This window comes from Bufo gargarizans, chromosome 6 (assembly GCF_014858855.1).
Source record: "Bufo gargarizans isolate SCDJY-AF-19 chromosome 6, ASM1485885v1, whole genome shotgun sequence".
Taxonomy (NCBI): Eukaryota; Metazoa; Chordata; class Amphibia; order Anura; family Bufonidae; genus Bufo; species Bufo gargarizans.
In genome coordinates, this window is record NC_058085.1 from 347,435,149 (window position 1) to 347,455,498 (window position 20,350).

Consider the following 20,350-nt stretch of genomic DNA (forward strand, 5'->3'; position numbering starts at 1 on the left):
GATCTGCAATCTGCGGGCTGCAAAACGGATATGGTTATGTGAACGGACCCTTAGTTTATTTTAGAGGGGTCACGATAAAGTGGTGCTCGGTGTCTGATACCATCTATTATATATGAACCATTATGACTTCTTTCTGTATATACAGCCGGAACGCCAGCTCCCTGAGGCCCGCGGATCTCCTATCCTTGATTCTCATCGTCCAGGACCTGTACCCGGGGATCAATCTACTGCAGGAGCGGAGCATCCCGGTAACGCTGCCTTATAATAACTTTACAGTGGATTGTCTGTATTATAGCCTGTGTCTATGAGGTTATTACTAGTACAGCATGTTTCAGTTTTTTACTTTGTACTGCCCCCCCCCCCCCCAAAAAAAAAATAACCACCCAAAAACATGTCAGCAGGATCAACCCCATGAAACCAGACATACTGGTAGGGTTGATCCTGCTGTAGACATGACACCTGTCTTGTCAAAATCGATTGCAGAGTTCATGAGAAAGAAAAGGCTTTTGTTCCTTATACAAATTAGGGTTTGACTGCACCAAGGGGCTTAAAGGGGTTCCCAGGATTCGAAAAACCATAGTGGCTTTCTTCCAGAAACAGCACCGCCCCTGTTCTTAGGTCGAGTCTGGTATTGCTTCTCTGCTCCATTGAAGTGAAAGGGGCTTAGCTGCAATACCACACACAGACTGTGGACAGGTGTGGCGCTGTTTTTGGAAGAAGGCGGACATATTTTTCTAATCCTGGCCATACATATAGATTTTCCCAGGACTGGAGGTGTCCTGACTGTACCGTGACAGATGATGTCGGGGGAAGGGTTTGGGCGCAGTAGGTTTCAGAATGCCCCCAGGAAACACATGCATGCTCAGCTGTATGGAGAAGTCAGGAGGAATAGCTATGGATGTTGTGTAGTCTTATAGTCCTATGGATGCGTTCTGGGGCCCTTATCACAGGTGCGGCCCCAGACCTCCCCACAGGTCTAGTGCAGTAGACACTTCAGATTTCAGGAGGGTCGGATACTGCAGCCGTCGTCCATACTGCTGCCGGCACGTTGGGCAGAATAAGTTACAATATTATGCAAATTCAGAAACCGATACACCCCCCCCCCTCCCCCTCCTTCCCTTTAAGGGGCCTTTCACAATGGCCAATGATAAGGACCGAATGAAAACTGTCTGAGGACAAACGATCACCTAACGATCGCTCGCCCCCATACGCCTGGCACATGTAAAGGGCATTTAGTGCCGATCCGCATGCTGTGTTATTGATTGGCGCTCGTTAAAGGGCAGAAAATCTTTCTGTGTAGAGGTATAACGATACCGCGCGGGTGCTCTGTGGTTGAGTACCGCACCGCCTTATGAGCTGCAACGGACTCTAATTGAACTAATTAGGAGCACTCTAATTGGCCATGTAATTAGTTCACTTAGAGCCTGTTGAGTTCGCATGGCCGAGCAGGACTTGAGCGCAGCACGGCCTGGTCGCGCCATGTGGTCGTACCCTTTAGGGCGCTGTAACGTAACCCTTATTGTGTTACGACAGGGCACCGAAGACAATGCGGCCTCAGAAGAGTATTATACCCCCGACCCGTCCCCCAGCACAAGCAGCTTAGGTAAGTGCCATACTGAAAGGTAAGCAAAGGGAACCCCCACCCCCCCAGGTGTCAGACCCCCAATAATCCTGAGGAGAGGTCATCAATGGCTGTAGCGTGGAGAACCCCTCTAATTGTAGATTAATGTACCTACCAGGGGCCCATGGCTGCACCTTAAGGAAACATCAAGCCGGACGTACACCTTTAGGGTCTATCACACAACCCTGTCAGTTTTGCGGACCCCAAACCGCAGATCTGCAAAACACGGACACCAGCCATGTGAACGCTGCATCGCAGCATGGACCTACTGACTTCACTAGATCCTCCATCCACAGTGAAGAATAAGACCTGTCTGCACGGACCAGGACGCACAGGGGAGCCCTTCCGTGTTTGGCGGTGATGTGAACGGACCCTTACATAGTTTTCGGCTGACGGCTATCTCCCCTCCCCCATACACACGTATACTCTGCTTGGTCAAGGATCCGTGTGATCTGAATTGCAAGAGAGGGGTGTAAGCCAGAGCCGTGGTCCTCGTCCCCAGGAACAAGAAGATTGGACATGTTGATATCCAACGTGCCCAACCCTACATCCTTCCAACATCTGCCATTGTGGAGTCGGGAGGCCCCCATATGCATCGGCTGCTGGACTCTCTCTCAATGTGTCTGTATGACTTCTTTCAGAAGGTGGCGGCAGCTCGAGGGATGACGATTCATCGCTGTCTAGTTTTGGGGACATTGAGATCCAGGTACCCCCACCCCATACTATACCCCCCCCCCCTCCCCCCCCCCCCCCCCCCCCCCCAGAGTGAATGTCTAGATTCTTGGGTTAATGCCGTTTTACTTTCCTCTTTTAGATTGCTGAAGACAGTTTGAAGACTCTGGTCGGCCCTGCACCAGAATCTACCAACACGCGGCGGGTATTTCTGGATGCCAACCTGAGAGAGGGCTACTGCCCCATGATGCCTCATTCCATGTACTGCTTGCCTCTGTGGCATGGCATGTCCTTGGTGCTTTTGACGAAGGTGAGTGGAGAGCAGTCAGGAAATGCACAATGTAGCATCTTGTGATACAGGTTAAAGGGGTGTTCCAATAGTCTAAGGTAACGGCAAATCGGTAGAATATTCGCAGGATCCCCACCCATCATAAAGTGGCGTTTTATCCATATTGCTATGCCATCGTTTGGAAGAAGGGAATACCCATTTATCTTGGCACAGAAAAAATGATGGTGAAAATGATTAAAAGGCTCCTGTTGATGAATGTCCACCATGAAATCCCTCCAGTGGTCGTAGCTTTTTTTTTTTTTTTTTTTTTTTTTTTTTTATAACCTGCTTGCTTATGGTTTCCAGGTGATGACACATAGCCGAGTGAATAAAGACATAAGATTATTTCCTTGTAATTATCATATTATTCACAGTTCTCTGGAAGCCACATCGCTCTGTCCCTGTACCAGCTGCTGGATGGGTTCAGTGTGATGGAGAAGAAACTCCAGGAGGGGCAAGACATTCATCAAGTTGTGCGGTCAAATCCCATCATGGCTGAGCTCAAGCAAAGAACAGATCGGTTTGTTAAGAGCCTTGGTGGTCGGGAAGTTCAGGTGAGAGGTGTCGGACTCTACTCAGCACCCCGGGGACTGTACATCTAAAAACTTAGGCTTGTTTCACATCTGCGGTAAAGCTATCTGGAATGCCGTTTCGGCAGAAGAACAGCCTGCTGGAGTTCACCGCATCCTGCCTAGCCGGCCACGATCGTTCACCGCCAGTCCCTATGACTATGGGATCCGACCACTCTTCAGCATGAGCGCCAGGTTTTGGCCAGAACAAAACCAGTGCGCGCTCCAGTGTTTGTCCTGCTGAATCCCATTAGTCAATGGGCTCCGGCGATGCTGGCTACGGTGAACTCCCACTGCCTGTTCCTGCTGGATAGCTTTACTGCAGGTGTGAAGTAGCCTCATAGAACTGTGGGAACTACATTTTTACTGGAAAACCCCTTTAAAGGTATCAAAGTGCACGTATGATGTCGGTACACATTTAAAGGGGTTATCTCGAGGATAACGGCTGATTGGGGGAAGCTGCGTCTGGCCATATACTCCACTGGCAGCAGCCACAGTACAGTCCATAAGGCGTTATTTGCAGCAGCTTATAGAGCAGGGATCAGCAACCTTCGGCACTCCAGCTGTTGTGAAACTACAACTCCCAGCGTGCTCTTTCCACTTGTGTGGGAGTTTAGAGAGCATCAAAGCAAGTGTGCATTATGGGAGATGTAGTTTCACAACACCTGGAGTGCCGGAGGTTGCTGACCCCTGTTACAGAGGGTCTTGAGTACCCCCATCCTTGTGTCTCTCCATCAGTAGGAGGCCGCTACTCTGAATGATGCTGCCACCTGCTGGCCGCACTGATTATGTCTCCTAACGATGGAGGCATATATAACTTCCCTAGCCCCATGGGTCCAGCTGACAGGAGATTATATGATGGTCAGACCCCTGGGACAGTCCTGCAGAATCGGAGACATACGAGGGTATGAATATGTACTGTTCACATCCGGCTGTTGATTATAGTCGGTCAGATCTGCCTTCACCAACATATCACAGGTCAAATCTAGGTGTAAAATGGAGAAACTCTTCAACCACTTTGGTAGTGATTTTGTATAGATTTATAAAGATCTCTGTTCACACCCAAAGCTGCTTTCAAAACTCTGCTGTTGGAAAGGTACAGAAGTTTACGTCTACCTAGCGGTCAGTCACGTGACCTAACGGCGTTACCGTCACCTGGGTTCCCACAATGCACTGCCCTCTGGTATAATCCTGAATTTAGATTTGGGCATGACTGGAGAAGAAGAGATCTCTCCTCCTAAGATGAGCAAAGCAAAGCGCTTACTCCTTATTCATGTTATATTTTAAGTAAATTCTGAATTTGTGACTTTTTCTCTTCTTTAAAATTCCCTTTAGTTACAGAACATTTGGCTCGAACTCAAGAACAAAGCATTCTCCAGAAATGAGACCGCCAGTCCGGCAGAGTAAGTGCCTCCGAGCAGCGAGTGCCTGCGGGTGACCGTACCCCGAGAAAGGGTGACCGACCACCTTCAATAGTGAAGCCGGCCCAGCAGTCATCTGATCGCCACAGGGCGAGCTTCATTAACCTCAGCAATCGTCCCCAGGGGAAGCCGCGGCCGGCCGCACGGTACCGCCCGCACATGTACCAGTACATAGCAGAGATTCATATGTCCGTGTAATGTGTGTGAACTGGGACCAGTGGAGCTGGAGGAGCTCTTTGCAGCGTCTCTGCACAGTGGTTAATGGTTATACCTAAGGCTACTTTCACGCTTGCGGCAGAGGAATCCGGCAGGCAGTTCCGTCGCTGGAACTGCTTGCCGGATCCGTCAAAACGTATGCAAACTGATGGCATTTGTAAGACTGATCGTCTTGATCATTGAAATGCCGGATCCGTCTTTCCGGTGTCATCCGGAAAAAACGCATCCGGCATTTTTTTAATTATTTTTTTCATTCCGGTATTTTGAATGCCGGATCCGGCACTAATACATTCCTATGGAAAAAATGCCGGATTCAGGCAAGTCTTCAGTTTTTTGGGCCGGAGATAAAACCGTAGCATGCTACGGTTTTATCTTTTGCCTTATCAGTCAAAACGACTGAACTGAAGACATCCTGATGCATCCTGAGCGGATTACTCTCCATTCAGAATGCATGGGGATATGCCTGATCAGTTCTTTTCCGGTATAGAGCCCCTAGGACGGAACTCAGCGCCGGAAAAGAAAAACGCTATGTGAAAGTAGCCTTAATCAGGCATAAGGACAGAGGTTATCCTGATGGAAGACATGCCCTTTAAGTCCAAAAAGGGGTTTCTGAGTGTTTCATATTGATGATCTATCCTCAGGATCATGCATGCCAATGTAAAAAATGCCCCTTTATAGTGTGCCCTAGTACAAAAAATAACCTCTTATAATGTGAACAAGCACAACAAAAACCCCCTTATAATGCGTGCCAGTGCAAAAAATACCCCCTTCTGTGTGCCAGTACAAAATATGCTCACTCTTAGTGCCCCAGTAGAGCCAAAGTCCCCATAGCACCCCCAGTAGATGTCCCTAAAGTGTTCCTTCTCCCCATGGTGGCCCAACAGCATGGTATGCAACGTACCCACTATCAGGGCATCTGGGGTATCCCTTGCCCCTTAGGAGGTTTCTACGAAATTTGTCCCTCTTAGGCTGGGTTCACACGGGCGTTGCAGCTGACGTGCGGGAACAGATGCGGGTGCGTTGCGGTAAAATGCGTGATTTTTTTCCCTGCGAGTACAAAGCGTTTTAATGCGTTTTGCATGCGCGTGAGAAAAATCGGCATGTTTGGTACCCAGACCCGAACCCGGACTTCTTCACAGAAGTTTGGGTTAGGTGTTGTGTAAATTTTATTATTTTCTCTTATACGAGGCATGCTCAACCTGCAGCCCTCCAGCTGTTGCAAAACTACAACTCCCAGCATGCTCGAACAGCCTACAGCTATCAGCCTACAGCAGGGCACTGTGGGAATTGTAGTTTTACAACAGCTGGAGGGCCGCAGGTTGAGCATGCCTGCCTTATAACATGGTTATAAGGAAAAATAATAGCATTCTTAATACAGAATGCTTAGTAGAATAGTGATGAAGGGGTTAAAAAATAAATAATTAAACTCACCTCATCCACTTGTTCTTCTTCTTTGATGACCTGGGAGGAAAAGGACCTTTGACGTTACTGCGCTCATCACATGATCCATCACCATGGTGATGGATCATGTGATGGACCATGTAATGAGCGCAGTGACGTCACTAAAGGTCCTTTTCCTCCAAGGTCATCAAAGAAGAAGACAGAAGAGAAGCCGGGTGGCGCGAACAAGTGGATGAGGCGAGTTTTAATTATTATTTTTCACTTAATTAATTATTCATTCACTTCTATGGAGCCTGCGTTGCGTGAAAAATGCTGAATATAAAACATGCTGCGATTTTCACACAACGCACAAGTGATGCATGAAAATCACCACTCATGTGCACAGCCCCATAGAAATGAATGGGTCCGGATTCAGTGCGGGTGCAATGCGTTCAGCTCACGCATTGCACCCACGTGGAGAACTTGCCCGTGTGAAAGGAGCCTTATAGAGCAAGTAAGCGTGACGCCAGTTGCAGTTTAGCAACAAGGACATGGAGTCCCTTTGTAGATGGTAGTGTGGGTGCCCAGGTGTAGGATTGCCAGAGTGGTGTAGTGTCCTACAATGTCTCTGTAGATGTTATATACACGTGTCACGGTGTTCCTACCTGGATATCCTTGGATCCCAGGAGTGAAGTGGTCCGAAGCAAGTGCAAAAGTTGGGTGAATGACTTGCATGGTGAAGGAGGTAGAATAAATGGAGTCCAGACTTGTAATATTGAACACAGCTTTACTTGGCATAAACGGTAATCCAAACAGTTTCCAAATGGTATCTTGGTTATCAGCGGGTATTGGCTTAATCTGGCAGGCAAATACTTCTCTGCAACAATCTCAGCTCAGCTATGCTAGCTGGAGTAAATAGGAAACTCTTCCTCTTCTGCTGGAACTTAGTTTAGCTGTCTGTAGTCTGGCTCTTACTTTAATCCTAGGAACTTCCTGTCCTGGCTTTGGAGTACCTCAAGCTCTAGCTTCAGCTTGGATGAAGGCGATGCAAGCCCAGGAGGGGACAAGCAACCATGTAGACTTTTAGAGGCAGGGCTTCTGGGCCTAGCAGAGCAAGCAGAGCTCTCCCTAAGGCCTCATGCACACAACCTCTCCCTAACCTCTCTCCTCATGCACAGGACCGTTGTGTGTGTTGCGGTCCGCAAATTGCGGACCCACAAAACACGGATGGCGTCCGTGTGCGTTCTGCAATTTGCTGAACGGCGCAGAAAGCCATTAATATAACTGCCTATTCTTGTCCGCAAAACGGACAAGAATAGGACAGGTTGTATTTTTTTGAGGACAGCAGAACGACTAGGGGCCCAGTCTCCATTGAGACCGCTGAGGCCACTATAGCAACGCACCTGATAGTGGCTGTGTTTGGTATTGCAGCGCAGCCTTACTAACTTGAATTGGACTGAGCAGCGTCTAGGCCAGGGGTGCACAACCTTTTTTGGTCTGAGGGCCGCATTGTCACATCGCTCTATTTAAATGAGCCGCAAAAAAGAGGACGGCGCTCCCCGGTTATTACTACCTCCTGCCAATTACAGGCGCCATGCAATAACCAGTAAGCATTTTCCCTTACTGGTGGGGAAAGCACTTATTGGTTAATTAGGCTACTTTCACACTGGCCTTTTGGCTTTCCGTTTGTGAGATACGTTCAGGGCTCTCAAACGTGGTCAAAAACGGATCAGTTTTGCCGTAATGCATTCTGAATGGAAAAGGATCCGCTCAGAATGCGTCAGTTTGCCTCCGTTCCGCTTTGGAGGCGGACACCAAAACGCTGCTTGGGAGATCTGATGGAACATTTTGCACTGACAAATCTACCTACCCCTGAGTGCGCACGCGCGGTGTAATCCTGATGTGTGTGGCCGACGGGCGTATAAAGCTGCGCGTGCGCACCCCCTCCTATCCAGCCGTGGCTTATGGCGCAGTATGTCCTGGCCGGTTTTGCGCATGCACACCCCCTCCTCCAGCTGATTCTCGTCACTTCCGGTGCCGCCGCGTCACCGTAAGTGACGAGGGTATAGCATTCTGATAAGGTATAGTATTCTGACAGAACACCGGCAGGCATGGCAGCACCCCCCTGTGTAGCTGACAGCCTGACACCCGGGGCGGAACGCCCCCCCCCCCCCCTCCCCGCATTATAGACTGCCCCGACTGCCGTGGGAGGGGGACACATAAAATCTGGAGTGACAACCCTAGACAAACGTGAAGATGCACCAAATTTATCAAACATTGGGGCAAATTGCACCAGTGCCGACGCAAAACAGATTTTAATAAATTCCCATTCTCCTGATAAATCTCCCCCGCGGTGAGGGCAAATATTCCGCCCCGCGCTCTTCAAGGCGCTGCAGTATTTCAGTTTACCTTCACGGGCTGCTGCATTAAATCGGCGCCTCTCTTTTTGCAGCAGTCGGTGCTTCCACCTTTTATGTTTCCTCGCAGAGTAAAACGGCTGCCATAAAAGCATTTTTTTTTTAACTCTGTAAAAAATACGATTTTGGATAAAAGTCATGATTGTTCAGAGATCGGCGAGTGAGGCTGTCAAACGTTTTGTGTGTTTTAAACTACTTTTTATGTTTCCACTTTCCGGAGTCTCTGCTGTTTTTGATGCTTTTAAATCTCGGGTTATTGGTTTGTTGGTGGATTTATGGCTTTTCTCTTCTGCTTTTCTCCCTGTGACGCTATGAAATATGGCAGAATAAAAGTGTGTTACTTAAAATACATCTTGCTATGCCTGAATGATGGGACCACAATGGAAGAACCGGCCCTTTAAAATCTGCTGCACTATACACCGCTCTGCGGCTATCCTGATGTGCCACTGGATAGTCAGCTGGATTACCTACCATGGCAGTGTCTGCAGCTCCGCTCCTGTTCTAAACATTTCTAATGTATTTTAGGTTTCATTTAATTGCCATTTTCCAGATATTGGTTTGCTGTCAGTGAATGAAAACTCCTCTTTACATTCAGAGGCAGTAATCCTGCGCACAGCTAATGGGTGGATACAATTGTATCCAGAGAAGACAATGCTCTGAATGCTACTGTAATAGCAGCACAGAGCTCTCCAATAGTTTGCTACAATGTATCAGTTTGAAGGCAAAGCAGACTCCAACCTGATACATAGTAGCAAACCCGGCAAGATCTGTGCTGTCGATGTGTTTAGCATTGTCTAGAGTGGATACAATTGTATTCACTTCTTAGCTGAGAGCAGGACCGGTCATGTGCAGGTTTACTGCCTCTGAATGTAAACAAGAGGGTTTATTCACTGACAGCAATCGCATATCTTGCAAATGATGAGAAACTAAAACATAAACTATATTGAAAGTCAATGGGGGATGGATCCGTTTTCTATTGTGTCAGAGAAAACGGATCCGCTCCCATCGACTTGCATTGTGGGTCATGACGTTTTGCTCCGCATCCCAGGACGGAAAGCAAACCGCAGCACGCTGCTCTCCGGTATGAGAACGGAACAGGATGCATTTTGGAGCGCTCCGTTCTGTTCAGATCAGTTTTGTCCCCATTGACAATGAATGGGGACAAAACTGAAGCGGTTTTCTCCGGTATCGAGACCCTATGACTGATCCTAATACCGGAAAATAGAAACGCTAGTGTGAAAGTAGCCTTAAAGGGGCATTTTAAAACTAATAGATCAATGAGGGTCCTACTGCTTGGACCTCCACTGATCATGAGAAGGGGGGGTAACTGTATGCCGCAGGGCCCCCAAAATGAACGAGGCAGCCGGTCGCTCATACGTGCTGCGATTCCATTCATCTTTAGGAGTCTGCTGGAGATAGCGGTGGACAGAGCTCAGCTTTTTCAGGCAGGTCCCATAGAGATGAAAGGGTTGATAGAGCACATGCTCGACCCTTCATGCTGCTCATTTTTAGGGGCCCTACAATGTATGGGACCCCTGCTATGGTGATGTAATAGTTATTCCCTATCCGGTGTATAGGAGATGACTTGAAGTTACCCGAATACCCCCATTTAAAGGGGTTGTCCAGCATAATTAAAAATCTAATGACAGTCAGTAGTGTGTTTTAAATAAAAATAAAAAACTTCACTCAATTTGTAAAATGCCCTTCGCCCCAGTGCCGTAGCTCCCGGTGTTCTCCGGCTAGACCAGATGTGATGGGGACCCATTCTTGGTCATGAGACTTCTGCAGCCACTCAGCGGCCTCAACAGTCACATAAGAACAGACTGAAAGGGACGTGCTCTGCTCGCCCTCGTGACTGCTGAGGACAGCGAGTGGCTGCAGCAGTCTAGTCACTAAGAAAAATGTAAAAAGTCTCACGGCTCAATGATAAGGCGGTTTCTGGTCGACACTGCAGGAATTCTCAAAATACCGAGGTGTATTCACACACGGCAGCAATTTCTGTGACTGAAGATCCCTTTGTCATCTGAATGGGATTGTTTTGGCGACAAGAGAAATTTATTCCCGTCTATTCTCACAAGGCCGCCCCGGGCACTGGCCTCTTGTGCCTAATGTCCTGCTCTGTGCTACCTCTCTACTTGACTTCCTCTCTTTTTCTCCACAGACTCCTTCAAGTGTGCGGAAATCTAAAGCGTCAGCTCTGCTGCATATACCGTCAGCTATTTCTAGCCTCCCCGATAAGGGGAACACATGCCTTGTCTCTAAATATACAGACCCGGGTCAGGACACGAGTTCAGTAAGTAGTGCACACTACCTGTCATGTAATATCGGTGCTCGTATCCTTCTACTGGAATATTATAAAATGTCCCATAAGACCTTCGGTAGGTGTTCAAGACACATCAACAGGGGGCGAAACCAGTAGCATAAAGTGACATGTGCCCATTATACTGCATCATATCTGTAATGCCCACTGCTGTGCCGCCCCATTGTTTACACTGCTGAGCAGCTGTCCGTGTGGGAATGGCCATTTTATGCTACAGCCTTTTGTTGGGAGATCACTGCATTCAGAAAGTCTTCACACCCTTTCACTTTTTTTACATTTTGTTATGTTGAGGCCTTGTGCTAAAATGAAGGGAAAAAAATAAATAAAAAAAAGTTCCCCCCCCATCATTCTGCATCCAATAATGACAAAGTAAAAGCAGAATATTAAAGTTTTTGAAAATGCATTGAAAATAAAAAAAAATAATTTCACATGGACACAAGTATTCAGACCCTTTGCTATGACATTTAGCTCTGCGGCCTCCCATTTCTCCATCATCTCTGAGATGTTTCTACACCTGTGGTAATTTCAGTGGATTGGACATGATTTGGAAAGACACAGCCCTGTCTATGTAAGGTCTCACAGCTGACAATGCATAGCAGAGCAAAGACCAACCTATGAGGAGGAAAGAACTGCCTGTAGAGCTCAGAGACAGGAGTGTGTAGAGGCACAGATCTGGAGAAGGTACAAAAAATTTCTCCTGCACCTGAAAGCTCCCAAGAGCACAGTGGTCTCCATAATTCTTAAATGTAAGAAGTTTGGAACAACCAGGACTCTTCCTACAGCTGGACGCCCCACTAAGCTGGGCTCCAAAGTTCCTGTGTGCAGATGAAAGAAACTTCCAGAAGGTCAGCCATCACTGAAGCACTCCACCAGTCTGTGCTTTTATGGAAGAGCAGCCAGAAAGAAGCCTCTGCTCAGTGACAGACACGTGAAAGACGCCTGGGTTTTGCAAAAAAAAAAAAGGACTCTGGGACTGTGAGGAACAATATTCTCTGGTCTGATGAAACCAAGATTGAAGAGGAAACCAGGCCCTTCTCATCACCTGCACAATACCATCCCTACAGTGAAGCATGGTGGTGGCAGCGTCCTGCTGTGGTGGTTGTTTTTCACTGGATGGGACTGAGCGACTGGTCAGGGTTGAGGGAAAGCTGAATGGAGTAAAGTACAGAGATATTCTTAATGAAAACCTGACCAGAGCGCTCTGGACCTCAAACTGGACTAAGGATTTACCTTTCAACAAGACAATGACCCTAAGTACACAGCCAAGACAACTCTGAATGTGGCTTGGAGACAACACTGTGAATGTCCTTGAGTGGTCCAGCCAGAGCCCTGAACCCAATGGAACATCTCTGGAGAGACCTGAAAATGGCTGTCCACCTATTGTCCCCATCCAACCTGACAGAACTTGAGAGGATCCGGTCTGAATACTTATGTCAAAGCAAGATTTTCATTTTTCCCTCTCAAAAAATAACAAAGATTTCAGACGTTCTCTTACTTTCTCCTTATTGGGTATTAAGTGAAAGGCTGCAACATAACAAAAAGTGAAAGGGTCTGAAGATTTTTTGAATGCACTGTGCATCCATCAGTAAAACTTTTATTTTATTTTTTCAGAGAAACACTTGTTTGTATCTATCTAATATTAATCAATTAATCAATCAATAAAGCTTTATTGGCAGGTATAAAATTATACATTAGTATTGCCAAAGTATGGGGGAAATAGGGGGTTGAGAAATAGGGACACACCCTGGGTCAGGGTATCTGAGTCCATGGAGTATCGGGCTCCTCTCAGTCTTTGGCAGGCACTGATATATTGTGCTGCTATGTCCACAGTGTTCTCTTCCTCTCCCAGCAGGATGGGCAGCTTCTCTTCCTCCTCCATGGAGCTGAAGTCTGGGCAGAGATCAGACAGTCTCCTAAAGTGGATGTCCCTCACTGCTGAGTATTTGGGACAGTATATCAAGAAGTAGTCCTCATCCTCCACCGCCTCCAGGTGGCACTGCTGGCACAGTCTGCTTTCTCTAGGCATGTAGCTCTGACGATGCCGTCCAGATTCGACGGCCAGGCTGTGGGCGCTCAGTCTGTAGCGGCTCAGGATTTTCCAGTCTCTGGGGTTCCCTAGTTTCTCCGGATATGGGGCCAGGTTGTAGTCTCTCTGCAGGCTCTGGTACACCGTCGGCTTCTGGGATGCTCTCACCTCCTTCCTCCATTCACTGACGTATTCCTCTTGTCTCTTGTTTACTGTGTTCCTGATCCTGAGGTGGTGTGGGGTGATTATCTGGTCGGGCTGGGCTTCAGTAAGTTGATTTTGGGGCTTTGCCTTGCCTGGGATCCCTTGGTGTAGCAAGGCTTTGTGGTGATGGGAGCCTTCACTACTACCATGTAGATGGCCCCAGAATGATAGCGCCCTCTTCTGGATTGTAAAGTGTAGCGGGAATCTGCCCAGCTCCCCTCGACAGGCATCTATCTAACATTATCTACATTCTATCTATCTATCTATCTATCTATCTATCTATCTATCTCCTATCTATCTATCTATCTATCTATCTATCTCCTATCTATCTATCTATCTATCTATCTATCTCCTATCTATTATCTATCTAATATTATCTACATTCTATCTATCATCAATCTATCTCCTATCTATCTATCTATCTCCTAACACCATCATGGTGGCTCAGTGGTTAGCAATGTAACTTTGCAACATTGGGATCCAGGTTTTGAATCCAATCAGGGCATCATTTGCATGGAATTTGTATCTGCTCTAATTTTGCATCCGTGCTCATTTTTATTTTCGGTTAAAGGGGTTTTCATTTGATGTGCTATCCTCAGGACAGATCATCAATATCTTATCAATGGATGCCTGATTCCTCCCACTGATCCGCTGTTGGAAGGTGCTGTGTACTCCGGTGAGCGCTGAGGCCTCTTCCTCGACCGGTGACATCACATCCATCGGTCACATGACCTTTGTGCAGCTCAGTCCCATTCAAGTGAATAGGATTGAGCTGCAATACCAACACTGGCCACTAAACGCTTTACGGCGCTATTCTAGGTATACAGCGAACTCTCTGGAGCGCCACAAGCCCTTCACGTTTTATAGTGGAGGTTCCAGGAGATGGAAGCCCACCACTGTGATGTGATCTCAATCACCTACTCTGAGAATGGATTATCAATATTTAAAACCCCTTTAAGGTATAAGGGGGCCCACTGTGTCGCTATAGACTAAGGGCCCATGTAAGCCTGCATCCAGCCCTGGCTCTCGAGGTGCATGAGACACGGAAATTAGACTGTGAGCCCCACCGGGCACAGGTCATGATGGTATTAGTGACGGTCTGTGTACAGCGCTGCAAAATATGCTGGCGCTTTGTAAGCCATGGAAGATAAATCTGTACATCCATCTAGACTGAGCGCACCGTATGAGGATTCCTGATGAGCCATATTTCAGAAGTGAGCAGTTTGATATAGCACATGCCTGCGGCTGAAGCCAAGAACACTAATAATCCGGAGTTTCGACGCGTCTGGGATTTGCGGTGAATGATACGTTCTGTTACTTTGTACAATTTTATTGCTCTTTTTCCAGGTTCTACATTTGTTAAGGTTCTTACCTGACAACCTGTTGTCAGAAAGACAAAGAATGACTACTTGCCGCTGCTCAGGGAGTGAGGTGTTCATCAGTAATAGTGGCAGATACTTCTTAAAGGGGTTTTCCAGGCTAAAGATACAGATGATCTATCCTCAAGATAGGCCATCAATATCTGAGCGTTAGGGGTCTGACTCTCGACACACTGCAGCCTCCTGCATCGGAACGGAGCCCGAACCACGGGTCCATTCAAAGGGTAGAGGCCGTGACGGGTTATTGCAGCCAGGGGTGCACCACCAATGAGGCGAGGTGAGGCGATTGCCTCAGGTAGGGGCAAGAGGGGGGCAACCGAAGGGGGGTTATCTGTTTCTGCAGTATAGTATTGGGAAGCGCAGTATGTGGCGCTGTATTACTCTGTATATAATATGTTCCAAGTATGTCTTTAACAGTAGGGCTGGAGGGAAGGGGTTAGGTTCAGAAAATGGCATTGGGGGGTTGGGGCGCCGTTTCAGTTTTTCCCCCAGGCAGCAGAAAAGCTAGGCTCCCATGGAAATGAATGGCATCAGGGCTGCAGTAGCCCGGCACGGTCACTACCCTGAACAGAGCGGTACTTCTGCATCCATTCAAGTGCTAGCTCCAGCCCTGGAAGCTGCAGGAAATAGCTGATCGGTGGAGGCGTCAGGTGTCAGGTCCCCCCCCCCTCATTTATCTGATATTGATGGCCCATCCTGAGGATAGGTCATCAATATGTTTAGAACAAACACAGAAAAAACGAAGATAAAAACATCCTGCACGATATGATATGGAAAAGTGCGGATGTCCCTGGCCATATCATTAAGGAAACCACAGAAAACCACAGAAATGCACTTTGTGAAGTAGATGCAAGCATTATATATGGACTAAGTCCTCATTCTGATATGCTAATATCTGAGACACTTAGCCAATATATTTTGATCAAAACACATCTGTGCCCGCCTACCAAGCGCCAAGGTAGTCTCAGGTCAGGCGGGTCCTACGCTAAACCTACCTAAGCCATCTTCGCTCCTGAACATAGAAGCCCAATGGCTTAGGTAGGTTTAGCGTAGGACCCGTCTGACCTGAGACTACCTTGGCGCTTGGTAGGCGGGCACAGATGTGTTTTGATCAAAATATATTGGCTAAGTGTCTCAGATATTAGCATATCAGAATGAGGACTTAGTCCATATATAATGCTTGCATCTACTTTACAAAGTGCATTTCTGTGGCTTCATCAATATCTTTAGCGTGGAAAATCCTTTTAATAATGAATATACTTCAAATTCGCACATCTAAAACATTTTAAAAAATCGCCTACTGATCACTCTCCCCTCCATGATGTGTCGGCGCTGCTCCATCAAACATTGGGGCAGATTTACTATTCATAATGTATTAGAATTCTGGCCAAATATGCCATTTATACCGTGCACCAGACTTAAATGTTTTAGACACTTTTTGTGACAAGGGGGCTTGGTTTGGAGGAAAGTGGGCCAGCAAAAAATTTGGCACAAAGTAAGTCAAGCAATAAAGCTTAACCCTTTCCCGACCGCTGACAGTAAATTTACGCTCAGCAGGCACTATGGCCGCCGGGTGTCTGCTGTTTTAACTGACATTTTACCCTTCAGATACCGTGCTTAAATGTGACCACGGTATCTGGCTGCTGTAAAACCCAGAAGCGCGCGCTCCCGGGTATGCTGTGGGGATCGGGGGAACCAGAGCGCGTATACAGCAACCCCTGTCCTCCTGTGTGACAGGAGGCTGCAGCATATTAGTTTCTATGGGCTCCATAGGAACATAGTAAATTTCTCATAGACTCCAATGCTAATGCTAATCTGATGATTGCTTGTTATAGATCCCTATGGGGAACTATGAGAAAAAGTGTCGAAAAAATGGTTTTTAAAATAGAAAGATATTGAAAAATGTAATTGCCCTGTAAATAAAAATATGTAAGCAATAATAAAAATACACATCGTGGGTTATCGCCGCATGCAAAAACCCCTATGCTATTAAAATATAAAAATAATTTTCCCAATTTTCAAAACGAACTATTTGCCATTTTTTGGTTCGCTTCACTTCCCACAAAATTAAATAAAAAGTGATCAAAAAGTCACACAACCCCAAAATGATATAATCGAAAAGTACAGATCACCTCACAAAAAATGAGCCCTCGCATAGCTCCCTACACATAACTACTAAAAAATTTGAGGTGCCAGAATACCAGAATATAGCTATGAAAAGGGAAAAAAAAAATCTTTTTTTTTTTTTTTTTTTAAAGCGTTAAAACACAAGAAAAACTATAGCTATGGAGTATCACTGTAATCGTAATCACCTGGAGAGTAAAAGTAACAGGTCAGTTTTACCGCAAAGGAAATGGTGTAATAAAAATAAAAACTGTGGCAGAATGGTGTTTTTTTTTTTTTATAATTCCACTCCATTTGGAATATGTTTTCCCACTTCCCACCACATTTTATGCAACCGTATATGGTGCCATTAGAAAGTGCATCTTGTCCTGCAAAAAAGAAATGTAAAAAATAAATAAATAATAAAGTTATGGCTTTGGGAGCGCTGGGAGTAAAAAACTAAAACTTCCTGGTCATTAAAGGGTTAACAAAAGTGTCTAACGTGTAGCGGCATGAACCAAATTTATTGTACAGTGTGAACCACAAAAACTTGTCTATTTACACTGTTTAAATACAGTATTAGACCTGATTGGAAACCAAGTTGTAGAAATAAAATAATTTTTTGTCACCACTAGGGGGAGCACACTGCATGCTGATTTATTACTGGGTTTGATGGACAGTTTAAAGGGGTTGGTTCATTTTAGACATTGATGGCATATTGGTAGGATATGCCAACAAAGTCAGGTAGGTGCAGGTCCCACCTCTAGAATAGAGTCTCCAACGTACAGCATGCTCTCCATTCATTGCTATCGGAGTTCCGAAAATATCCGAGCCAGAGCCTGGCTCGATCAGACATTTTGAACATATCTTTAAAGTCCTAAGATGGGAATACCATCCTGGATACTGGGTATTTGTATCTCTCTATAAGATTATAGAGCTATAGGCTATAAGATATTAACCTATAATCAGCCTAGCCCACCTTGGAAATCAATATTAACCCTTCATCACCCTGGATCCACAGAGATACTGGATGTTACTTCTCTATACCACCATGAATATTACAGGAATGCTATCACTGACCCGTGAAACCACCCTATGTAAAAAGTTATATGATGCAGTCATGGTGAATGCAGTGAAGGGGCATTTTGCAGAAATGCACTTAAGAACTTGCATAAACCTACTTATGCCTTAGACACCACAGTTTATACCCTACATGCAGAAAAAAAGAAATTAAATCCCAGCATGTGCTATAATGCTGAGCTGTATGGGAACGTTTTCTGCTGAGTTATTCCCTCCCCCAATATGAACATATGTAGATGTAGTGTAAAAACCATATATTACCTTATACCGACCACTGTGGCCACCCAGTGGTTGTAATGGGAACTGCAGCCTGTCAAGGATTTTGCTAACCTATTCTGATATTGTGTTAAATGTTTCCTTAACCAAATTTACATTTTCTGTATCAAATCTATATGGCCTGCACCACTTTTTTTTTTTTTTTTTTTTTTTTTTTTTTTTTTTTTTTAGATAAATGACCCCCATTGCACTCTCTATCAGTGTAAAGCAATGCAGGACAATGGGGGAATCTGCTGACTGCCTCCTGTGTGAAAAATGGTCAGCGTCAGTATAAGTGAAGAAGCCTGTATGGCTGGAGATAAGATGTGAAGGCTCCCGCCCGACGATAAGATGTCTGGAAGGAAGGTTGATGGGAAGATTGATTTTGTTTTCATTTTCCAGAGAGAAACTGATGGACTGGAAGGAATTTCTGCTGGTGAAGAGCAAGAGAAACATTACCATGGTGACATATCCTTTACACAGGCCTGCAATGTCGTAGTTAAAGAGGCCCTCCGCCTACACGTAAGACCCTCATTTACACAGCAGGGGGAGGGGAGGATTTCAGAACCAGATTTCCAGTTTCATGTAAATAATATTTTTTTATAAATGAATTATTCCACAGCTTTCTGTTATACTCTGTGTCAGTTCCTCACCATTTTCTATATATGTGTTTGCTGTCAGTGAATGAGAACACTCTAAGGCTCCATTCAGACATCCGTAGAATGGATCCGCATCCGTTCCGCAATTATCCGGACCCATTCATTCTCTATGGGGCCGGAAGAGATGCGGAGAGCACACTATGTCCGCGGCTCCGCAAGAAAATAGAGCATGTCCTATTCTTGTCTGCAATTGCGGACAAGAATAGGCAGTTCTATGGGGGTGCCGGCCGGGTGTATTGCGGATCCGCAATGCACTACGGATGTCTGAATGGAGCCTTGTTCACATTCGGGGACAATAATCGTGCTTGTAGCTCTTCCTGCTGAGAAGTGGATACAATGGTATCCAGTCTAGGCCATGCTCTCAGGCTGATACATTGTAGCAAACTACCTGAGAGATTTCATTTGTATCCACCTCCCATCTGAGAGCAGGGGGAGCTATGTGCAGGTTTACTGCCTTTGAATGTAAACAAGAGTGTTCTCACTCACTGACAGCAAACATACATCTTGCAAATGGTGAGAATAGACGACGACGACTATTAGAAAGTTGTAGAAATGTTTATTTATTACACTTTACTAACCTAAAACCAAAAAATCCTGACCTATCTGCTTTAGTAAATAACTGTATTCCCCATGACGTAACAGTTCTGGGGCATCTTTTCTTCTAACTCTCTGTGCCGTTCCTCTGTTATCGCTCCCGGAAATGTATAAATCAGTTGTCAACTGGCCGTTACCATTCTTCTTTCCAGCAGGCATGCCCCTCTACAATCTAGCAATGGTAGCACTGGACAAAGGAAATACTAATAGCCAATTTATTCCCACATTTCCAGGTGGAATTACAGAGGAATGGCATAGCGCAGAGTTGGGACTTGTTCACACGACCGTGCCGTTTTTAGCGGTCTGCAAATTGCAAACGGATGCCGCCTGTGTGCCTTCCACAATTTGCGGAATGGAACAGGAGGCGCATTATAGAAATGCCTATTCTTGTCTGCAAAACGGACAAGATTAGGACAGGTCTCATAATTTTTGCGGGGCCATGGGACAGAGCATCTTTTGCGGACCCATTGAAATGAATGGTTCCGTATACGTTTGTGTGAACGAGCCCTTTGCTACATGCACAACACCATATGTGTTTTGCGGTCTGCAAAAAAAAAAACGGATGACATCCGTATGCCATCCCTTTTTCTTGCGGATCCAACATCTAACAATGCTTAAAACGGACAAGAATAGGACATGTTATATTTTCTTGCGGGGCTACGGAACGAACATACTGATGCGGACCCATTGAAATTAATGGGTCCACATCATATCCACAAAAAAAAAAAAAAACGGACACGGAAACAAACAACGTTCGTGTGCATGTAGCCTTAATAAAATATACGCTCCAGAATTATTACTTTAGGAAGACACCAGTATATAGTGGGGTTCTCTTTAAGGCCCATGTTCCCTTACTGGTTCAGAATCTGTACAGTGGGAGCAGCGCTGCACAACGGACGGAGCTTTGTAGTATCAGTGTCGACTTCCAGCTCCAGAACAACTGGGTGTCGGACCCTGCCCGTCTAATATTGATTTAGACTTCTGATGATGAGCCGTCAATATTTAAATCCCGGACAATCCCTATGTATAGTAAAACATACCTGGTAGCTCATATACTTGGATTTCATGTGTACACCACTAGATGGCGGTGTTCTCATTCGCACCGG

The 20,350-nt window shown here is 46.0% G+C and overlaps 1 protein-coding gene across 1 annotated transcript in view; it reads left to right on the forward strand.

Moving 5' to 3' along the window:
* The window catches only part of LOC122940696 (Hermansky-Pudlak syndrome 1 protein homolog), a 45,174-nt gene that overhangs the window by 11,502 nt on the left and 13,322 nt on the right, over positions 1–20,350 (forward strand). The window contains exons 8-15 of the mRNA XM_044297402.1: positions 146–248; positions 1,534–1,603; positions 2,263–2,327; positions 2,436–2,603; positions 2,996–3,175; positions 4,526–4,593; positions 10,786–10,917; positions 18,394–18,459. Coding sequence (XP_044153337.1) covers positions 146–248; positions 1,534–1,603; positions 2,263–2,327; positions 2,436–2,603; positions 2,996–3,175; positions 4,526–4,593; positions 10,786–10,917; positions 18,394–18,459 — 852 coding nt within the window. The remainder of the gene's footprint in view (positions 1–145; positions 249–1,533; positions 1,604–2,262; positions 2,328–2,435; positions 2,604–2,995; positions 3,176–4,525; positions 4,594–10,785; positions 10,918–18,393; positions 18,460–20,350) is intronic.